This window comes from Cydia pomonella, chromosome 13, assembly GCF_033807575.1.
Source record: "Cydia pomonella isolate Wapato2018A chromosome 13, ilCydPomo1, whole genome shotgun sequence".
Lineage (NCBI taxonomy): Eukaryota > Metazoa > Arthropoda > Insecta > Lepidoptera > Tortricidae > Cydia > Cydia pomonella.
The window spans coordinates 16888962-16908633 of record NC_084715.1 but is presented as its reverse complement, the minus strand read 5'-3'; the positions used below and the strand labels follow the sequence as shown (position 1 = coordinate 16908633).

General features: G+C 36.9%; 1 protein-coding gene across 1 annotated transcript; it reads right to left on the bottom strand.

The window, feature by feature from the left end:
- Positions 1–743: 743 nt before the first annotated feature.
- Positions 744–1382, bottom strand: LOC133524412 (uncharacterized). The gene has a single exon (XM_061860402.1). The coding sequence runs from the start codon at positions 1236–1238 to the stop codon at positions 819–821; it is 420 nt and encodes a 139-aa protein (XP_061716386.1). The 5' UTR covers positions 1239–1382; the 3' UTR covers positions 744–818.
- Between the last annotated feature and the right edge of the window lie 18290 nt (positions 1383–19672).

Genomic DNA, 19672 nt, shown 5'->3' with positions numbered 1-19672 from the left:
TTTTCTGAGTATAATTTAATTTCTCCTCTCTCTACAACTGACTGTACATTAAAAGTGTCCGGGCAAGGAGGTGATATATCACATACATCTTCCTTCGGCTTCATGTTGGAGCCTTAATTTGTGGTGCATCAAACATCAGCGGGCAGTCGCATCAGCAGGGCCCTTTTCTTTCAATGTGTATTCCCAAGGTAATAAGTGAAGGGCCGCTTTACTCACACCTAGCTATGCCACTGTCAAAGATGCATAATATTTGGGAAGTCAGAGCTTATGCAGCGAATCGCGGATTTGCAGTGTTGGCTGTCCCAGGCCCTGTAGTAAGTACAAGCCCCCTTTTCAAGCACATATCATATATTGCCACACCTAATATCTGGTTGCGCTAGGCCCGGGCCTACTGAGCCTTAGGCCAAATCTGCCATATGCTTGATGCCTATATGATAAGGTGATCTGTTGTATATCTATAATTTTATAGAAATTGACACTAATTGTCAGTGATTGGAGATTTAGTAGCCACACCACAGGATCTAGTACAAATGTTTGAATGAATATGCCAGTAAATCAGCTATATCAAATAGATTGTTCATAGAAACACTACATAACTAATGTTAAAGTATAAATATCAACTAAAAACATTGAATAAGATAAAAAAAAACCTTACCTTTTAGTGGCAACTAAATCACAGATCACTGCTAATTATGGTGTAATTTTTTAAGAAAATGGGTACAACGGAATTCTAAAATACTAAATGTTTTATACGATTTTTATTTTTGAAATTTACAGTATAACAAACTTACACGCTAGAATAACCAATAAAGCTGCAATCATTCCATTGGCATTACACCATTTAACCCATTTGATCCTTCATCCCCGAGATTCCACGGATCATCCAAAGCTGCTAACAATCTCGCCAAGCCTTTGTGTCCCTCGACATCAACATTTTTGGTCATTTCTTGATTAAACGGTACATATTCATCGCATAATATGCTCTTCCCTTGAGACACGCCAAATATCTCGTACCAGCCTTCCAAAGGCTCGTCTAAGGGCTTCCTCAGCTTGATAAGTACTTCTTGATCATCGACGGTCTTGATGTAAAAGCCCTCGCTCGCTGATACTCTAGTGATTTTTCCCCAAATTGCCACTTTCGCGCCATTTCTTTGTGTGAGATTGCCGGCAGTCACGTATGGAACAAACTCGTCGTTGTCTGGGTACTGGTTATCTTCAAAATCGTCGTGATCGCCCATTTTCTTTTGAGTGTCAATATAAGACAGGAGACAGTGTTTTAGAACCCGAATTTGAGATCAAGCGGAAAATTCTCACAAAAAAGTTGGTCTGGTTTGTTACTTTTTTTTTGACAGAAGCACAGAATGTATCAAAGCAAAGAGCATATAATTTAAGGTACGTTCAGAAATAAATCTACCTACTTAAATCAAACGGAATTAAATTCAAATAAATATTAATATGTCGAGTAGGTACTTCTAACTCAAAAATATTATTTAAATATAATCTCGTCATAAGCATACCTATCAGAAACCTCTGGAAAATGATATATTTCCAAGTAATTTGGAGTGCGGAGTGTGCGGATTGGTACGTGATTGTTCCCAAGCGTACCAAAGAGCATATAGAATAATCACTACGTTTTAAAGCGTACTGCAAACACGGACCTAGATAATAATCCGGACTGTGTACATTGTGTGCCAAAAGTGGGCCTACCGCGAAAATCAAAGTTCATCAATATGGTTGTTTCAAATTTTTTGAAACGCTTGTAATACGTTCTATATTAACCGAACGTTGCCCTAACATTTAACTTTTACCCTAGAAATGTTAAATATGTTAAAGCTTTAAATATGTTAAATTAACAAAATATATTTTGACCCATGCTTTCGCGCCCACAACGCTCTTTGAAAATTGTATGACGTCTCAGTTTACGGTTTGACACATAACTATGTACATACTATGGAAGGTCTCTACCAGGGAGGAACAGAATCTCCTTAGGCAGAACTGTTGCAAAAGTGTCCAGCTATTAGCTATAAATAATAGTTCCAAATCTATCCAGAGTAGCGCTAGAGTAGCTAAGAACCTAGGCGTTATTGACGGAGTGAAGTGCGTTGTCTATGATTAGATTTTTTTCTCAAATATTGTTGGTATTGTAGCGCCACCTATTTATGGTATTTTGTTGGACACTTTTTGGTATATGGAGATTCTGTTATTTGCCCCTACCTTCCATAGTACATAGCAAAGAGTAAAGTAAGTACATACACACGTAACACCAAGGCCGTTGTCTAAGATTCTCAGTACAAAATTGATACTCAAGTCGTAGCCATTTAGGTGGTGGGCAAGCTGTGTATGCGCGCGTGTGGGTTTTTAACCAACTAATAAAATATGTTTTCTGTAATAATAGAGTTTTTATATATCATAAAGAATTAATTATCCATTTCTATGATGTTAATTTTTTGTGCAGATATCGAAACTTCAATTAATTGCCATGGCAAAATGGCTACGGCTTGAGTATTAAATTATGTACTGTCAACAGACAACGGGGGAAAATCGAAGTTCGTCATTGCGGACATTTTTCTCTGTCATTCTAATTACGTCTTAGTAAGAGTAAAAGAGTAAAATCCCCGCAATTTGCGAATTTCGGTTTTCACGGTAGGCCCCCAGAAGTCAGAGTGGGCCGTTGCATATCTTTCTAATTAGGGCGACCATGAGTTATATGTATGTGCGTTATTAGGATAACATGGCACTTATAGTTTGGCCAGGATCTTTTCTCATTTGTGCATACCACAGACCTGTCAAACGCCGTGCGTATGAGGCCTAAACCCTTATCCTGCCGTCGGACGGCTAACGACCGGAAACGACGTCGGGTCCGATGACTCTTGCAGGGGTTTAACTTGTTTTCCGTTTCACTAAATAGTGAATAAATCAAATCAACACATCGTTTACAATATTTGAAATGTAAAAATATAGTTAAACATTAAACATTTTTGGCAGTTCGAGACAAAGTATTTTTTCACTTTAACTATTTTTGTACATTTCAAACGTTGTTATACTAAACAATATTTTTTAGTAATATGTAAAGTTAATATTAAACAATATTTTGTGAAACGAAAAAGACCCTCGCAAGAGTCACCGGGCTCGATGTCGATGTAATAAGCCCTTTAGTTTGAATCTGGCTTGAATCATAATACTTACTGGCAACTCACAAATAAAGTATAAAGTTCAAATATTTTATCCAGGCCATAATTGTAAAAAAAAAAACATATTTGGCCATAAAATCCAAAAAAAAAAAAAAAGTTCTGGAGTATGGTTTTGATATTCTTTTCTTTTTCAGTAATTTCAGTCTTCAATTCTTCATGTTCTTCTTGGTTGACTAATTTAGTTGTGTAGTGAAATTAAATAAAATTAATTATTTATACATGCTTAACCAATTATGCCGATGCCTATATCCACTCACATGATTCCGATTTTAACGAAAGGTGCCCTGAATTGCTCTGCCATTTCGCAGATACGACGGCGCAGTGTCGTGATATCTTCAAAAATCGATAACTTTGCTTCTGCTTAAGCATTTGGAATAATTCTTTCGGTTTTATAATGGTAAAGAAACAAAGAAGTTTATTTTCTTACTTTAGCTATTTGCTATTATAATAAAAATAATTATTTAAAATTCACGAAGTTTACCCAAAGGAATAATTTCCGAGTTATAGTAGAAAACTATTTTTAATAAAAAATCTAAATCGATAACATATCTTTTTTTTGTATTCAATTTAAAGAAGGCTTAATAAGCTTTTAATTGATACTAAAAACCTTGATAGCTCACCTATAAAATTGCAGAGTAAAACTGATTCAAATTCTGATAAGGAACTTTCGAATTGCTCCACCTGGCGTGTAACTATGTGCTATGTTCGTGATTTTTTTGTGGCTAATTTAGACACTGAAGTACAAAAATATAGTAAAAAACCGTTTAAGACACTAATTACCTTGAAATTATCACAATGATAGTGGCTTTATAACTTAAAATAACAAAAGAGTATTTACATACCTACTAAACTTTGGTGTTTTTAAAACGGCCGATCACCAACAACCGAACTAACTTATAACTACACTAACACGTATAATATATACACCATAACATACACTTTACAACAAATTAAGCACAATAAGCAAATAGTAACTATTAACACATGAAATTATACTGATTACAAACGTAAATAAACAAACAAACTGACCTGCGCCATGTCAAAAACAAAGATGGCTACCTATTTAGGTCGGAGACAACAGTCGCGCGGTGCAGATGTTCAACAGAAATAGGAACTTTTAACACATTCACTGCCAGACGAAAAACGGCAAGCTACCCCAGGATCCGGGCAATATAGCAAAGAAATATTAGTAAATAGAAATTATAAGTAAGTAGTAACAAACACCCCAAAACGCGTATGCAACGTCTAGTGTACCACATGCCTTACGATGTACAGAAATGCTTTAAGCAACCAGAGTTGCTGTGTTTGTACTTACAATTTTCCGTCACATGGTTTGTTCGCTAATCCTGGATAATACACAGTGATTTAATGCATTTTATTGTTTATTAATGTAATTTAATAATCGAACTATTTAATGACTATAGGTTGCTCAAGATATATTTGGTAATCATAGAAATCTAGGGCATTAAAATAGGAAACACGCCAAAAATCTACAGAGTTATTGGTTTGAAGTGAGATTTTATGGTCATCAATATTAAGTAGGTCTAAAATATAGTTTTAATCTAATAGACCAATAAACGCGGAGTAGTTTAATATATAATACTAACAGAAATATGTAAATTTGAATACTTACGGCATTTTAAAACACGCAGCAACTTTTAACACACGCACTTTTCCGAACAACTTGCAAAGTGACATAGATAAAAAATACTGTGGTTATGTCTATGTGGTTGAAACATTTTTTAAATATTGTCACGTTGGTATTCTGTGTTTTAATAATTGTTTACACCATATCTGTGCAGCCCTTCACAGATAAGAAATAAAAAACCGCATACACTCCGTTCGCAACTCGAGTTGCGACGATCATTTTAGAGGTGCGAAATGTTGAAACCTTAGTTGCTGGAATCATGTGAGTGGATATAGTTAAGGTTAACAGGAGTGGTAATTTCTCCATACAAAGGTACTCGACTGTTTCCTCCGTGGTCCTTGTGAGCTTAATTTATACCTAGATAGATAACAAAGGTGGTTCGCAACCGTTTTCTTCTTATAGAGAGGTAAGTAAGTTCCTATGTGTACTTATAGGGAGGGTGCATGAACTGTAGGAGGCAGCACAGGAGCCGTCAGATTTTTGGCGCGAGATATAAATGTGATGTTTATTGTTCCGATGTAGCCCACAAGATGGCAGAACCTACTATGCATAAGAAAACACGTGACGTGTAAATGTACATGTTTATGGTACCGATTCGGGCCACAAGATGGCAGATCCTCCAACGCGCACGGTCCCTATGCCTAATTGTTATTTAGCGAAAGATACAGACGACAGACCTATACCTACCACTGGGGGAGGCTGGGGTCCGTGCCAAGATTTGAAATTAAATTGGTCGTAGGTACTAGTTTTTACGAAAGCGACTGCCATCTGTCTGACCTTCCAATCCAGAGCGGAAAATATGTCTTATTGGGACATTTGGGACTAGTACGGTTTCCCAGCGATGTTTTTGAATGAATCCATTTCAACCGAACATTATGAACAATTGAACATAGTACTTACTTATACATTGGGATTACTTACCGCTATTAACCATTCATTTGATTACTCTAATAGCGAAATAGAAGTACTTAGTTGTATTTACAGTACATATGGTGTGACTTTACCGCACTAGTGCGAAAATTAGCATATTACGTTACTGTGTCGAACATTTAAAGGGCTATACGTACTGTAAAACGTTGTACGATACATGTGCGAATAGGTAATTCGCAACTCGTGTCGATTTAAAACACTCCCTTCGGTCGTGTTTTAATTTATCGCCACTTATTTCGAACTTCCTATTTTTCGCACTTGTATCGTAATGTACTATTATACAACTAGATTTGTAGACTTTATATCCAAATGTCACGAGGGTACGGGGTGTAGTGCATGATTATTTTCCATAGTATTTTCTCGGAAACATTCGTATTTGTCATGTATAGTTCAGTCAATTTAGTAATTTTTGTACCGATACTGACTGAAATAGCAAGACACGTTCCGAAGTTTCCTTGAAAATACGATAGAAAATAATTTTGCACTACATCTGTACTTGTACCTAAGTTCTTCACTCATTCCTTTAAGTACAAATAATCGCGGCCACCCTTTTTCGAATCAGAGTCGTAGCCACGCAGGTCAGGTTAGTGTTGGTTTATAGTTATTTGTTTTACAAAGGGGCAAAGTTGTTGTTTAACCTGTCGTGCTAATATTGAGAGACGAGCAAGTGGGAGATTCCTAAATTGAACCCCGAGCGTAGCGAGTGGTGTGAAAAATGGAATCTTGAGCGATGCTATGCGAGGGTTAACGGGCTCGCCGCGGTTTTCATCGATTTTTGACTCGTTTTGAGTGGTTACTAATTCATTTTCACTATAGATAGAATTATAAGACAAACAGCTATCGGTTCTTCAATCTTTTATCTCCATTCTGGTCTGCCGGATTTTGAAAGAAATGAACACTTATTTTTTTATATACAGGGTGATTCATGAGACGTGAGCGGGACCAAGCCTACACAATCAGTAAATATTAATGAATTCGTTCACCGTCATATTTAAGTAAAACAATGCTTATTTCTGTTATCTAACTTTTTTAAAGGACAAATTTAATTATCTACAATCATGGACACCCTACAACACTTAATTAACAAAGATAAAACCTCTTTAACCGTTATGACAGCAGTTTGATTATGAAGAAAATAAAATACACTTGAGTGAGATACGATTTTTCAAAAGTAACCTGACTCCGATGACGGCGATGACATTCAATTTGTCATTTGTTATGGATGAAACAAAGAGGGTGACCATAAATGTCGTATTTAAAATAAAAAAAATTTGAACAGTAAAAATTAAATTAATGTTAATCTCACAAATACTGGTACGAAACAGTTGCTTATAACTTACTGAATACGCAGGCTTGACCCTGTGACCCTGCCCACGTCTACTGAATGATCCTGTATTTTTTAAACATTGTCTAAAAAACACTTTATTCGTTACTAGATTGCTGTGTAGGATTTTACATGTACGAAATCTACACATTTGGGTTCGTCTTTGACGTGTCTAAAAGCTGGTCAGATATTTTAATTTTAAACTAAGTAACACAAAAGTTATGGCCAGTTAACCAGTTTTTTGGCCTAAAATTGTTCTATTTTGATGTCAAATATCTTGAAGACAGTGAACTTTGAAGTAAATATGCTATACTATATTGCTTACAGCCATTGCCGTTAATATGATTACTTGATTAGCTAAAAAAACATCAGAAAACGAAGGGATAAAGATCGAAGGTGTGTCAACACAAGGAAAATACTAACTGTAAAATATCAAACAAAATCAAAACAAATCAATTCAAAATGAATGTTATTAAATATTTATCATTCAAAATCACCATTTAAAAGTCAATTCCACCTGCCAACCTAAGGAAACAACGCAAAATTTGCATTTGATTGCTTTGCCCCACATGTGGAAAATGCAAGGCAAAATGCAAAATGATGAGAAACAGTTTTTGAACAATCAAGATTCAAGAGGGCCTTTGCCAGCTGGTGTTGTGAAAATTATAAGGGACTATAGTATAGACGTAGGTCCGGTAGCCGGTCTGTAGGTAGGTAAGATGTACAGTCGTTATCAGACCGAGGTGCTCAAAAATAATTGAACACACACTAATGCCCTGACAATATAGGCGGGTTCAGGGGTCTTACTGTACCTTACTGTACTTACTTCTTTATATGATCTATCGTTCGAATATGCAAGAGCGAAATCCGCTATACCTAACGAAATATCGATTTTCGTACCTAAATAACTTAGCTTTGTTTCAATTGTGCTGTGTTTCGAATATAAAAAAAGTGTTACGATTTATTATTTATTACTGTATAGGTATATTTATTTATATTCAGAATCAGAATCAGAATCATTTATTTTGCTAGAACATTACACAGATATTACAATTTGTCATGTCAGTAGATAGGTTACATGAATGCATATTCTGCCACACTTGGCATGCAAAACTTACACTAGGTAATACATTTAGCCTAAGTTTACGATGACATTAAATTTCTATAGCTAATAGTTCGGTAATTCTGAAGATAAGAAAATGATTACGAGTATTATACAAATTTAAATAAAATATTATTATTATTCATACAGTTTCTGGAAATTTTCCTGCAAGGAGTAATAAGGTCTGTTTATTAAATAACATTTTAGCCTTTTTGTGAATTCATTTAAATTAGTGCACTCTTTTATGTCATTACTTAAAAAATTAATAATTTTGATTCCATTGTACTCAATACTTCTTTTAAAATGAATATTAATTTTAATTTATTCGTGTGATGAGCATAGATATTTGTTCCTGAGTCATGGGTGTTTTCTACGTATTTAAGTATTTATAAATATTTATATATTATATATATCGTTGTCTCAGTACCCTCAACACAAGCCTTATTGAGCTTACTGTGGGACTTAGTCAATTTGTGTAATAATGTCCTATAATATTTATTTATTATTTATATTTAATATTGTAATTTGTGATGAATTGTATGTTGTTTTGAATTTTTGAATTGTATTGGTTTGTGTCTTTTAATTTTCGGTGTAATAAGTTAGCAGTGGTTTGGTATTTTTACTGTTACCTATGCTGTTTAACTTGTTATAAATAAATAAAAGCGTGCTTTCTATACCTGAATAATAGTTCTTAAATTTACTGTTTAGATTAAGCAACATCCGCGTTTATTTTATGGAGTCATTGCGTGACGTGATGTACCTGCCTATCATAATTGATGTGCTGTAATTGAATTGATTAAATAAATGTAAGTAATTACTAATTTTAAATGGCAAAATGGTATGAAATCATTCATACATTCGGAATGTATGAATGACATTTCATTTAAAAATTGTTTCTGCTATTGGTCCATGACCATATTTAACGGATCCGTAATATCCGGATCCTATGAGTCGTTTGATCCGGATCTTATATTTGACGGATATCCGGATATTTCGGTTATCCGGATCTCAAACCCTAAGCCTGGTGAATTATATGTTTCAAATTTAAACTGTCGTGAGACATGCTAACATTAAGCTAATTTTACAGTTTAACTTACATATTTTTCGTCACTTTCGCGACATGTTTCGGAGAGCCTAGGTCTCGATTTCCAAGCACAAACAGTGTGAGAAGCGTTCACGTTGGGCGCGCGTCGCGTACTGCTACTGCGCGCCCAGCGCGCCGCGTCATGGGATGAGATAACCGTTTGAGGGTATTCTTACGGTTCCTCGATTCCTCTATAAAAAATGTTATACCCAACCAAATTTTTGCTAGGCATACTGGGTTTCAACTCTCTGGATGTAAGACCTAATTTCGATCTTCTCACTAGTGCTTGAAGTATTCTGCGCGGGGAGTCGGACTGTATCGAGCTGGCAGGGCAACTAGTACGTCTGTAGTTTGTAAGTTCCCTCACGGACCAGAATCGAGTTCAGAACGTCAGACCTCGTGGCCGTTGTCTCCTGGCAGTCCCGGCTTCGCGTACTGTATCGCGCAGGAATTCCCTTCTGGTTCGTTCTTTGCTCCTTTTGAATGCGCTCCTCGCATCAGCCTCTCAGTGTGATTTGTTTGTGGCAGGCAGGTAGTTGTGCGTGATGAATGTTTGAGGTTTTATGAGAAGATGGATGCACATCTTTTTACAGTTTAAAGTGTGCTAATTATTTATTTTTAGATGTTAATATTGTAATTTGTGATGAATTGTATGTTGTTTTGAATTGTATTGGTTTAATTGTGTCTTTTAATTTTCGGTGTAATAAGTTAGCAGTGGTTTGGTATTTTTACTGTTACCTATGCTGTTTAACTTGTTATAAATAAATAAAAGCTTGCTTTCTATACCTGAATAATAGTTCTTAAATTTACTGTTTAGATTAAGCAACATCCGCGTTTATTTTATGGAGTCATTGCGTGACGTGATGTACCTGCCTATCATAATTGATGTGCTGTAATTGAATTGATTAAATAAATGTAAGTAATTACTAATTTTAAATGGCAAAATGGTATGAAATCATTCATACATTCGGAATGTATGAATGACATTTCATTTAAAAATTGTTTCTGCTATTGGTCCATGACTGTATTTAACGGATCCGTAATATCCGGATCCTATGAGTCGTTTGATCCGGATCTTATATTTGACGGATATCCGGATATTTCGGTTATCCGGATCTCAAACCCTAAGCCTGGTGAATTATATGTTTCAAATTTAAACTGTCGTGAGACATGCTAACATTAAGCTAATTTTACAGTTTAACTTACATATTTTTCGTCACTTTCGCGACATGTTTCGGAGAGCCTAGGTCTCGATTTCCAAGCACAAACAGTGTGAGAAGCGTTCACGATGGGCGCGCGTCGCGTACTGCTGCTGCGCGCCCAGCGCGCCGCGTCATGGGATGAGATAACCGTTTGAGGGTGATCCAGCGTTGTCGTTGTAGGTGTAGGTGGCGGGTTTGGGTCACCTAACACTTGTACGATGAACACAAGTTGATGGTACGACAGGTGTTGAAAGGAACGGGTATGGTTGGAGTGGAGACAGAGCCAGCGTGCAACTGGTTCTACACGACACACGACGACGAATAATAAGCATGAATACAGTTTGTAACTTTGTACTTCCATAAAGAAAATATAGTATTTAAAGTATACTGGTACGATATAACCGATTCTACCTTATACATAATGTACAATAATACTTAATATAGTAATAGGTTTACAACGCTATTCATCCATTCAGAAATCACCCTATTGGGTCGACCGAATATAATCCATGGATGTGTTACTCTGGATTTGACAGTGAAAGAGTTCCAAAGTTTTCGACGTCACTTGTATCTGTGACGGATTCCAGTATTTTCCTTCTGCTTGCTTGTGAGCTGTTGATGTATTTGGATTCTTTTGTCTGCAATTTGCGGACAAGCTCTTCTCCAATAGAGAACCTGCAAGATGGATGTAAGTACCTATGTCTTAAGAGCAATTCCTAGCTGAGCAACTTTTCAGATCTCGAATTTTTGAAGCTATGTTTCTGTCGCGCTGCGGTGGGCGGGAGTGCGTGCGTGCGATAAGGACAACTGCAGCTCGGACTAAAATTCTCACGCAAAAAACTCAAAAATCGAGGTTTCGCTCTCGACTGTTTCCTCCTCCAAAACGCTACCAATTATTATGAAAGTTTGGAAACTGCAAGAGGAAAAAATAATCTATGCCGCTATGTTTTGATTTTTTGGATGTTTGTTGTCATATTTGTATACTGCGCCTTTTTTTGCAGCAAATTCAATCGAGCCAATGCGATTTTCGAGGCGCTGTAAGTTTATTCAAAATAAAATAGTCCAAAAAAGCAAAACATAGCGGCACAGATATTGATCCCACCAAAAACATTTCATGTAAAGTGTTGCCAAGACTAACAAGCGCATAGAGCTTGTACACTAAAAAGTTATGAGATCCCCTAGTAGGCACCAAGACTTTTACTTTGTAAGCCCAAACTTTATCAGCTCTAACTCAATAAAGCCAACAGCTTGGTTTTTTTCGCTCAGCCGCATCCGCCGCCGGACCCGGTGAGACGGAAGTGCCATGAAGATGGGACGGGGCTAGTGTATCCACGCATGTAGCATCCCATACCAACACCCGTCCCATCTCCCACGGAATCAATGACATTCCGTCCGGCCTTTTACCATCGTCCCTGAGGACGCCGGAGGGCTCCAGCAAAGCCGGCACGTTAGCGCTGGCGAGCGCGCGTCGCAAGATGTTGAGAGCCGAGTGCCTGGAAAAACGCCCAGCACTCCTCTGACACGAAAGCCCGTGGTGGCCACGCACATCGACATCAACTCCACAGGGGCACCGATGAGGAGCACAAACACGGACACCCAGCCGCAAACAGGTTGCCACGCACATGGTGTTGGATTCAAAAAAGGTACCGGTGTACACCGAAGGATAAGCGTAAAACCAGGCCCCGGCCTCTTTAGTCCCCACCGAGCCTGGCACGATCTCATCTAGTGCTGCGGCTAAGAAGGTCGTCGTACAGAATTTTGGACTGAACGTCATCCCAGGCACTCTGTGATTCCAGATTATCGGGAAATTCTTTACCCGGACAGGCAATAGACCAGGCGTTCTTGGTCTCTGCTAAGCCAACAGTCTCATAGTTTGACGGGAAACCTCGTAGTATCTTACCGATGAGTACTGCTGTGCTATAGGCAGAAGACAAAAACGCCGGTGCGGAGACGCACGACATCTTGCGTACCCCTAACCCACCGTACCGAATTGGAAGAGACGCTTGGATCCACGATTCTTCGGCCAGCTGTAAATTCAAAATTGATTCCAAATTTTATTTAATCATTTTATCCACTGGTGTTTCCAGTTCCAAAGTTTATTAAACTTTGGAATTTTATAAAAGGACAGCAGCGGAGCACATACGTCAATTTGGGTACAAAAAGACAGAACCTCATGATGCTACTTTCAAGAAGATTGCTCTCGTACTTTTGAAATTTAAGGATGGTATCCGTAATAAATCCTTGAAAAGACTCTTCGAATATCGGGGATCCCAGCAGGTAAAGTGAGCTTCTGTCAACTACCTTGATGCCCGGCATCATGCCATCGGAGAGCTTACTTATACTGTTTTATTTAGCCCTTGAGTCGCGTATGATAAGTAAGGGATATTAATAATTAATTATGTACAGCGCCATTCCGTGTTGAGTAGCTGAATTACAATGTCTTGGACGAGCTTTTGTAAGATAATTTAAGAGGATATTTATTAAGTTAAGAATAAAAACGCGATTTGAATAAGGTAAAAGTACTAGTGCTCGACGCTGCACTAGTCACCGACATGGGCACTTTATTTCATGGAAATATAGGTTAAATTTGAACAACGAAGATTTTTCTGTATTCGAACTTAATCCTTGTCACTTTGACATAAAGTGCCCATGTCGAGTACTAGTGCAGCGTCGAGCACTAGTACTTTTACCGTACCTTAAATCTAATTCATTTACCGAAAATTTTCAGTTAAATGCCTACAATCATAAAAAAAAATCACTTGCATCGTGGATTCATAAAACCACACAACTTTTTCTGTCTATTGAGTTTTGGATATTTTACAAAATTACCCAGTCATGGTAGATCAGCGCCTAAAGAAATTGCGGTTTCGATACTTTCGATATCATTGGAGTTTCTTTCTTTTCGAGACTATAACATGTGTTCTATCAAAGAGAATTTGAAATAGAGGTGTATCATCAAAGAAAACTTTGTAGCTACTTCAATTTAGTCCCATCTTTCGACACATAATTAAAACTTTTAGAACGCCATTTGACTTTGATCCTTGTTCTTTCACTGATATGTGTTCAATTTGTTAAATATCAAAAACGGGCGCCATCTTACTGGGCACTATACCTAAAGGTTATGGCGCCATTTGCTCGAAACGATGCTGCTATACCTTTGGCCTTTGATCTATTAGATGGGGCCAATTTATGATATTTAACAAATTGAACACACATCAGTGAAAGAATAAGGATCAAAGTCAAATGGCGTTCTAAAAGTTTTAATCATGTTTCGAAAGATGGCAGTAAATTTATTGTGGATTGAAAGTTTTTTGACAATCCACTTCTATTGCTTGTGTTAAAGTCTTAAGTAAAGTTTGAAAAGTTTACGGCAAGAAACAGTGGCAATACTATAGAGGGCGCTACTTGGCTGTTTTACGTGAACCCGGTTCAAATCAGCACTTTCAATTTTTTTGTATTTTTTTATTGTTGTTTTGTTATAAGCATTCCAATCACTGCTACCACACAAAATTTCACGATTCTAGGACTCCAGGAACCAATGTTTTCAGGTTTGGAGGTTTTTTAGGTACCCCCGTTTTAAGGAGTTGCAGGGAGAAAGTTACAGATTTCTCACGACCAGATTTGTTTGCATACAGACTCGACTCTACATGCCAAATTTCAGCCTTCAAAGACCCCAGGAAATAGTCTATCTTTTCTATGACACGGATTTCATATGGCTGGGACAGTGAAAATTAAGGTATCTATAAAATCTAAAGTATAATTGGTAGCCTAATAAAACTTGGTGTTTAAGATAAGTCTACTGACTAGATGGTACCCTTAAAATTTCAGCTCTCTAGCGTTATCCAAACCGAAACTACGAGGGTCCGAAAATACAACGAAACGTGCCGAGAAAAGATATGCACTGCCTTTTGCCCTTTGTGTCGTCTTGGCGGGGGCACGGCCATGCCCCCAGACCCAGATGATATTAATTTTATTTGTGAAAATCATTGCTCTAGGTTAGAAATCCAGGGAGGAAACATTCAAGAGCGTATGTATGGAAAAATCGCAACTAGGAATTCCTCTTAATGAGGACTGACGATGAAACATGTTGAATTTTATAACAACCTCTAGTTAAATCGATACAAATAAAAAACAATTTATCAAACACAAGAAATGATAATTATTCGATTGATCGATTCGTTATACATTTAATTAAATTATAACTAATCTATTCATATACGCAATATTTAATTGCCAAAATCGCAATTTTTTTCGTTTTCTATACTTTAACTTGGTCGTGTTGCTTTTGTCACGATTATTTTATACCTATTAAAAATTATAGATACATTATAATTACCTTTTACATAAAAGCACAATTACATTCCTTTTGCATACAAATATGACGAAAATGGTCACGCCTATGAGTGAGTTGAAAACGTCTGGGATGTACCACCACACTGAATCCGTATGGTAGAGCGTACTCAGCACTTCCAGAATCCAGTTGATACCCATGACCAGTGCTATTTTAACGCACACACCAAAGCTGCAACCGAGGAAAGGAATTAAAAACAAGTACATAGTATGTCAACTACTGCAACCTCGTAAGACTCACGGGCCTAATCTACCTACTTATTAAGTTCGATGAAATTTAAACCATTTTCAAACGGAATAGAGTTGCATTTGTTTTGTTTTGGTAAATTTTTACCCAAACCAAATCAAGTCTGGCAAATTTTGTTTTATATTTGTTTTTCGTGTACGGCAAATATACACTAAAATTATTCCCTTACTCTTACGGCGTGCCCGCACTGTGCTATCAGCAAACGTAACGAAATCCAGAGCGCATGTCTAAGGTCTAGGAAATCTGCCAGTCAAAGATTTTGGAGAGCTGATCAATAGAAAGATTTCTGTCAGAACAGACAGAACCATAGTTAAGGCAGATCAGACGCAATCGTAATTGGCTCTCGTCTGTGGTGATCCCAGTACGAACACGAACATAGAAGGTATCAAGTAATCTTAATATGTCAAAGTGTGGCCTTCATACCGGGGCCTGCTTACACATTTATTTGTACTTAGTGCGAGTTCATACATTTGCCATTAAACGCAAGTAGCAAATTTATGTATGAATTCGCAATAAACACTTATCAATGAGTAAACAGGCCTCAATTTGAATGCCAGCCGCACTTATCCCTCAGCCACACATACCTGTATTGATATTAATCATATGTATATATTATGTACATTTAATTTCCTGTTTCAATATAAAAATCCTACAATACTTACAACTGGTTATCATCACTCTTATTCTTCCGACTTTCTTTGACATTGTGCTGAGACACACCATGCTTGATGCGCCATATGTTGTACACAGTCATTAGGAACAAAACAATGTTGATGCAGATGGTTATTATTATTGGTGCATCCATGTAAACACGACGTTCATCCTCTATAACAAAACAAGAGAACAATATACTATTGTGGTTTACATACGACACATTCACACTCTCTCACTGCGCGCCTATACTGTGATTAAGGTGTCATATATATGGCAGAGTACATTCATATTCCAAACTGATCAATCGTTAACTTACTCTCTATATCACATGGCGATCCTGCCAGTGAGTCTTTGAGCTGTACTGGTGGCGCGCTGCACCAGCCAGTACATAAATTAATTAAATAAAGAATTAGTGCTTTATGAACAGTTCTGAAACTTTTATACACGGGACAATATTCAGTGAATGAACGATTCAACAATTAATCTACCAAATTACATCGTACTATATATGTGAAGTTGTATGCACGCCCAGAACGTCCAGAGCAAGCCGCCTGCATTGGAAATACACAGCACAACAAGTGACAGTACCCGTAGATCAGTACAGATAGATTCTAAAGGTCAGTGGAAGTTTGTTTGATGATGATGAGAATATGCACGACCTTTAATATGGTATATATATTTAGATTGGTACGCATAGGTAGGTATATTACCGTTTTTTACCTTCTATGAAACAAGTCCCTGGATCGGAGTAGTGGGGTTTAACAAAATTAGGCAGATGTGTCAAATCGAGGTGTTCGACGATCACCATGAAAATCACTGGCAGGAGCGGCGCACCCCAGCCGTAGAGGCTGTACCAGCCGAACTTGACTAGCGCGCCTTGCCGATGGCTTTGCCGCAGCCCTCGGAAACCCCTGTATCAACAGGTAGGATGGTTGACCCAGTAGTTGACCACGCACCGGTAGTTGACCATTTGCGACTTCAAATGTCAATATTAAGAATTCCCGCCACTATCTGGTATTTTTTAAGTTGCCTACATGTTATTTCAACTTTAACTGACAAACCAATCACATTCCCGATGACATGAGACAAAAAATGTAGCCTACACTATCATTTTACTTCCGCTCGTCGCCGTTAGTTGCCGATCTGCCGCCATTACAGTTAGGCACGTGTTCTGACAGGTAAGCCTATTTTATTGTTAATTGGCATTGTTTTTGAATGAACCTTATTGTAATGATTGTTTTTTGTAAAGTTTAAATGTTTATCTTCTCGCCTTCAACGTAGTTTTAAATATAACTACCCTATTTCATGACTTTTTTAAACTGGTTAACTTCTGGTGCATGTTTTTCTTGGTTTTCCTATAGTTGACCAGATGGTCAACGACTGGCTATATGGTTTTTATTTTTTATTTTCTTTTTTTAACTGGATTTTCATAGCTTTGGCATATTCAATACCACCTCTCACGATTTTAAGGTCCAAATCGTGGTGGTTCCTTAAGTTGACCAGTGGTTTGACTTTGGTACCACGTACAAAAAAAAAGCTCCTATGGTTGACCAAGCCTTATAAAACATTATTCTTTGCTTTGCTTGTTTTAGATTAAAAAATGCCACCAAAAAAGAAATTCTTTCAATATAGTGAGGACGACGTTTACGAAGCAGTAAAAGAAATACATTCTGGGAAAAAAATTAGAGAAACATGCCGCAAATATAAAATCCCCCATTCAATGTGATTGCTAAGACTGAATATGAAAACTTGTTGATCTAAATTAAAAAAAAAAGATATTGCTTCTAATTTAAATAAAGTTGATCATAAAAAACAAGCTACTTTTTATTATTTTTTGCTATTTTTGCCTTGTTTTGAAATTGGTCAACTTTGGGTACAAAACTTAACAACTACTGGGGCCTGCTGGTCAAACTTAGGTACATTCCCGTTTTTGGAATTTTAAAAATATTATAAAAAAAACCTGAACGTAATTCTGTGTTTTTTTTTCTTATCTCGACCTTTAATTAGACAATATACAATATAAAAAATAAACTAAAAGTAAACGTCCAAATAGTTTTAAATAACAACGATTTAAAGTCAAAATTTGTCCTTAACTGGTTTGGGACTGGGTCAACCATCCTATTCTATTTAAATCTGAATCGTCATTATACATGCTACAACTCAGGACTACAAATATGATTTCCTAGATTACGGAATGGACTTAGGCGCTTCGCGCATCTGACGCATCTAGCATAGTGGCGAAGATTAAGTAATATACTTATATGTTGTGGCCAGATGTTAAAATTGATCATTTCATGATGTTGGAATCATTTCATGAAATGATCGGTTGACCACATCATGAAAAAGTCAAACCTAACCTAACCTTATAATCATGGAGTGATCAATTTCCTATTCAACTCGTATTCCTAAGTGTTCAAATTCTACATGATCTGGCCACGACAAATTTAAAAAATGGACACGCTTCACCCCGCCCCGGACGGGTCAAACAAAATACTGTGTTCGCGTCTTTCCTGTAGACATACCCAAAAGTTAAGGGCCATAAAGTTTTTATTTTCATTTAACCCTTATCCGCATGAAAAGGTTCTCCTTTTATTTGCATAAGTATGATAAAATCATTACTAAATGCCCACGAGTTGTTAACTATTGCCCACAGGAGAGAAAACTGTCTTTTTACAAGCTTTTATTTACTTTCACCTGACCGTTGTCTGTTTGTAATCAAATCTTGCAAGTTTAATTTGACCCACTTCCCGGTTTCCGTTGAAGCTGAAAATTTGCATACATATGTAAGTCGGGTGACAATGCAATACTATGGTACCATCGAGATGATCTGATGATGGAGACAGGAGGTGGCCATAGGAACTCTGTGATAAAACAACATAACCTAATTGTGTTTGGGGTTTTTAGAATTGTCTCGATGAGTATTAGTTACTTGTGGATAGAAAAGTACAGTCAGCGATAAAAGCTTGTACTAAAAATGAAATTTTTATGATAGAGGAGGCAAACGAGCAGACGGATCACCTGATGGTAAGCGATTACCGCCGCACATGGACACCTGCAACACCAGAGGGGTTGTAAGTGTCTACAAAAAAGACGCGAACACAGTTTTGGGCTTTTTTTTTTTTTTATTATTATTAAGTAACGGTCGTTTACAATATGCGGTATTATTAACTATTGCATTTTAAAGCTAGACCTATGGTTTCCTTAATTAAATATAAGAGTGCTAGATTTTAAACAGTTTTTTTTTTTGCTACAGAGCATCTGAGTTTTATATATGTGTATATAGTTACTGGGTTGATCCTATTATCTTACTCTATGGCGGCAAATTGTCTGACAGTTTAACTGAATCTAAGACCAAGTTGCCATCATGGCAATTCCAAAATATTTCAACTGACTGCCCCAAGAACTTACATGTTGATGCGTATACAAACGTGCGCACATATGTAGACTCTAACCCCCTTATTCATAAACGTCTACTAAAGTTGACATGCCGCTAATAATCATTATCGACAAACCACAAACGATTTTATGAATAAGGGGGTAAAAGGATTCCAGTCCCGTGATGTGTCTGGTTTCATGGTTTGTGTATTGGATTAACATTTAACAGCAATAGATATCAGTTAGTCAACTTTGTAAAAGAAGACTACGAAACATGCCCTATCAATTGTGCCTCACAACGGTTGCATTTATATTAATGCATTTGTCAGTCTCAGACAATGCATTATATTGCTACAATGAAAAACAACCGTCAGTTACCATTCTGAAAGAAGTAGTAAGTACCATGACAGTCATAACTAAAGATATATATTGATTTTAACCATCTTACCTCATTGACCACCAGATGTCGAACGATATAACATTCATCCACGTAAAACTTGCCACTGTTGTATAATAAACTATAAATTCTGTAAAAAATTGAGTAGAATAGTAGAACGTTATACGT

What these genes read in the sequence shown, in the direction of transcription:
- LOC133524412 (XM_061860402.1), bottom strand. Translation starts at nt 1,238, where the DNA reads ATGGGCGATCACGACGATTTTGAAGATAACCAGTACCCAGACAACGAC.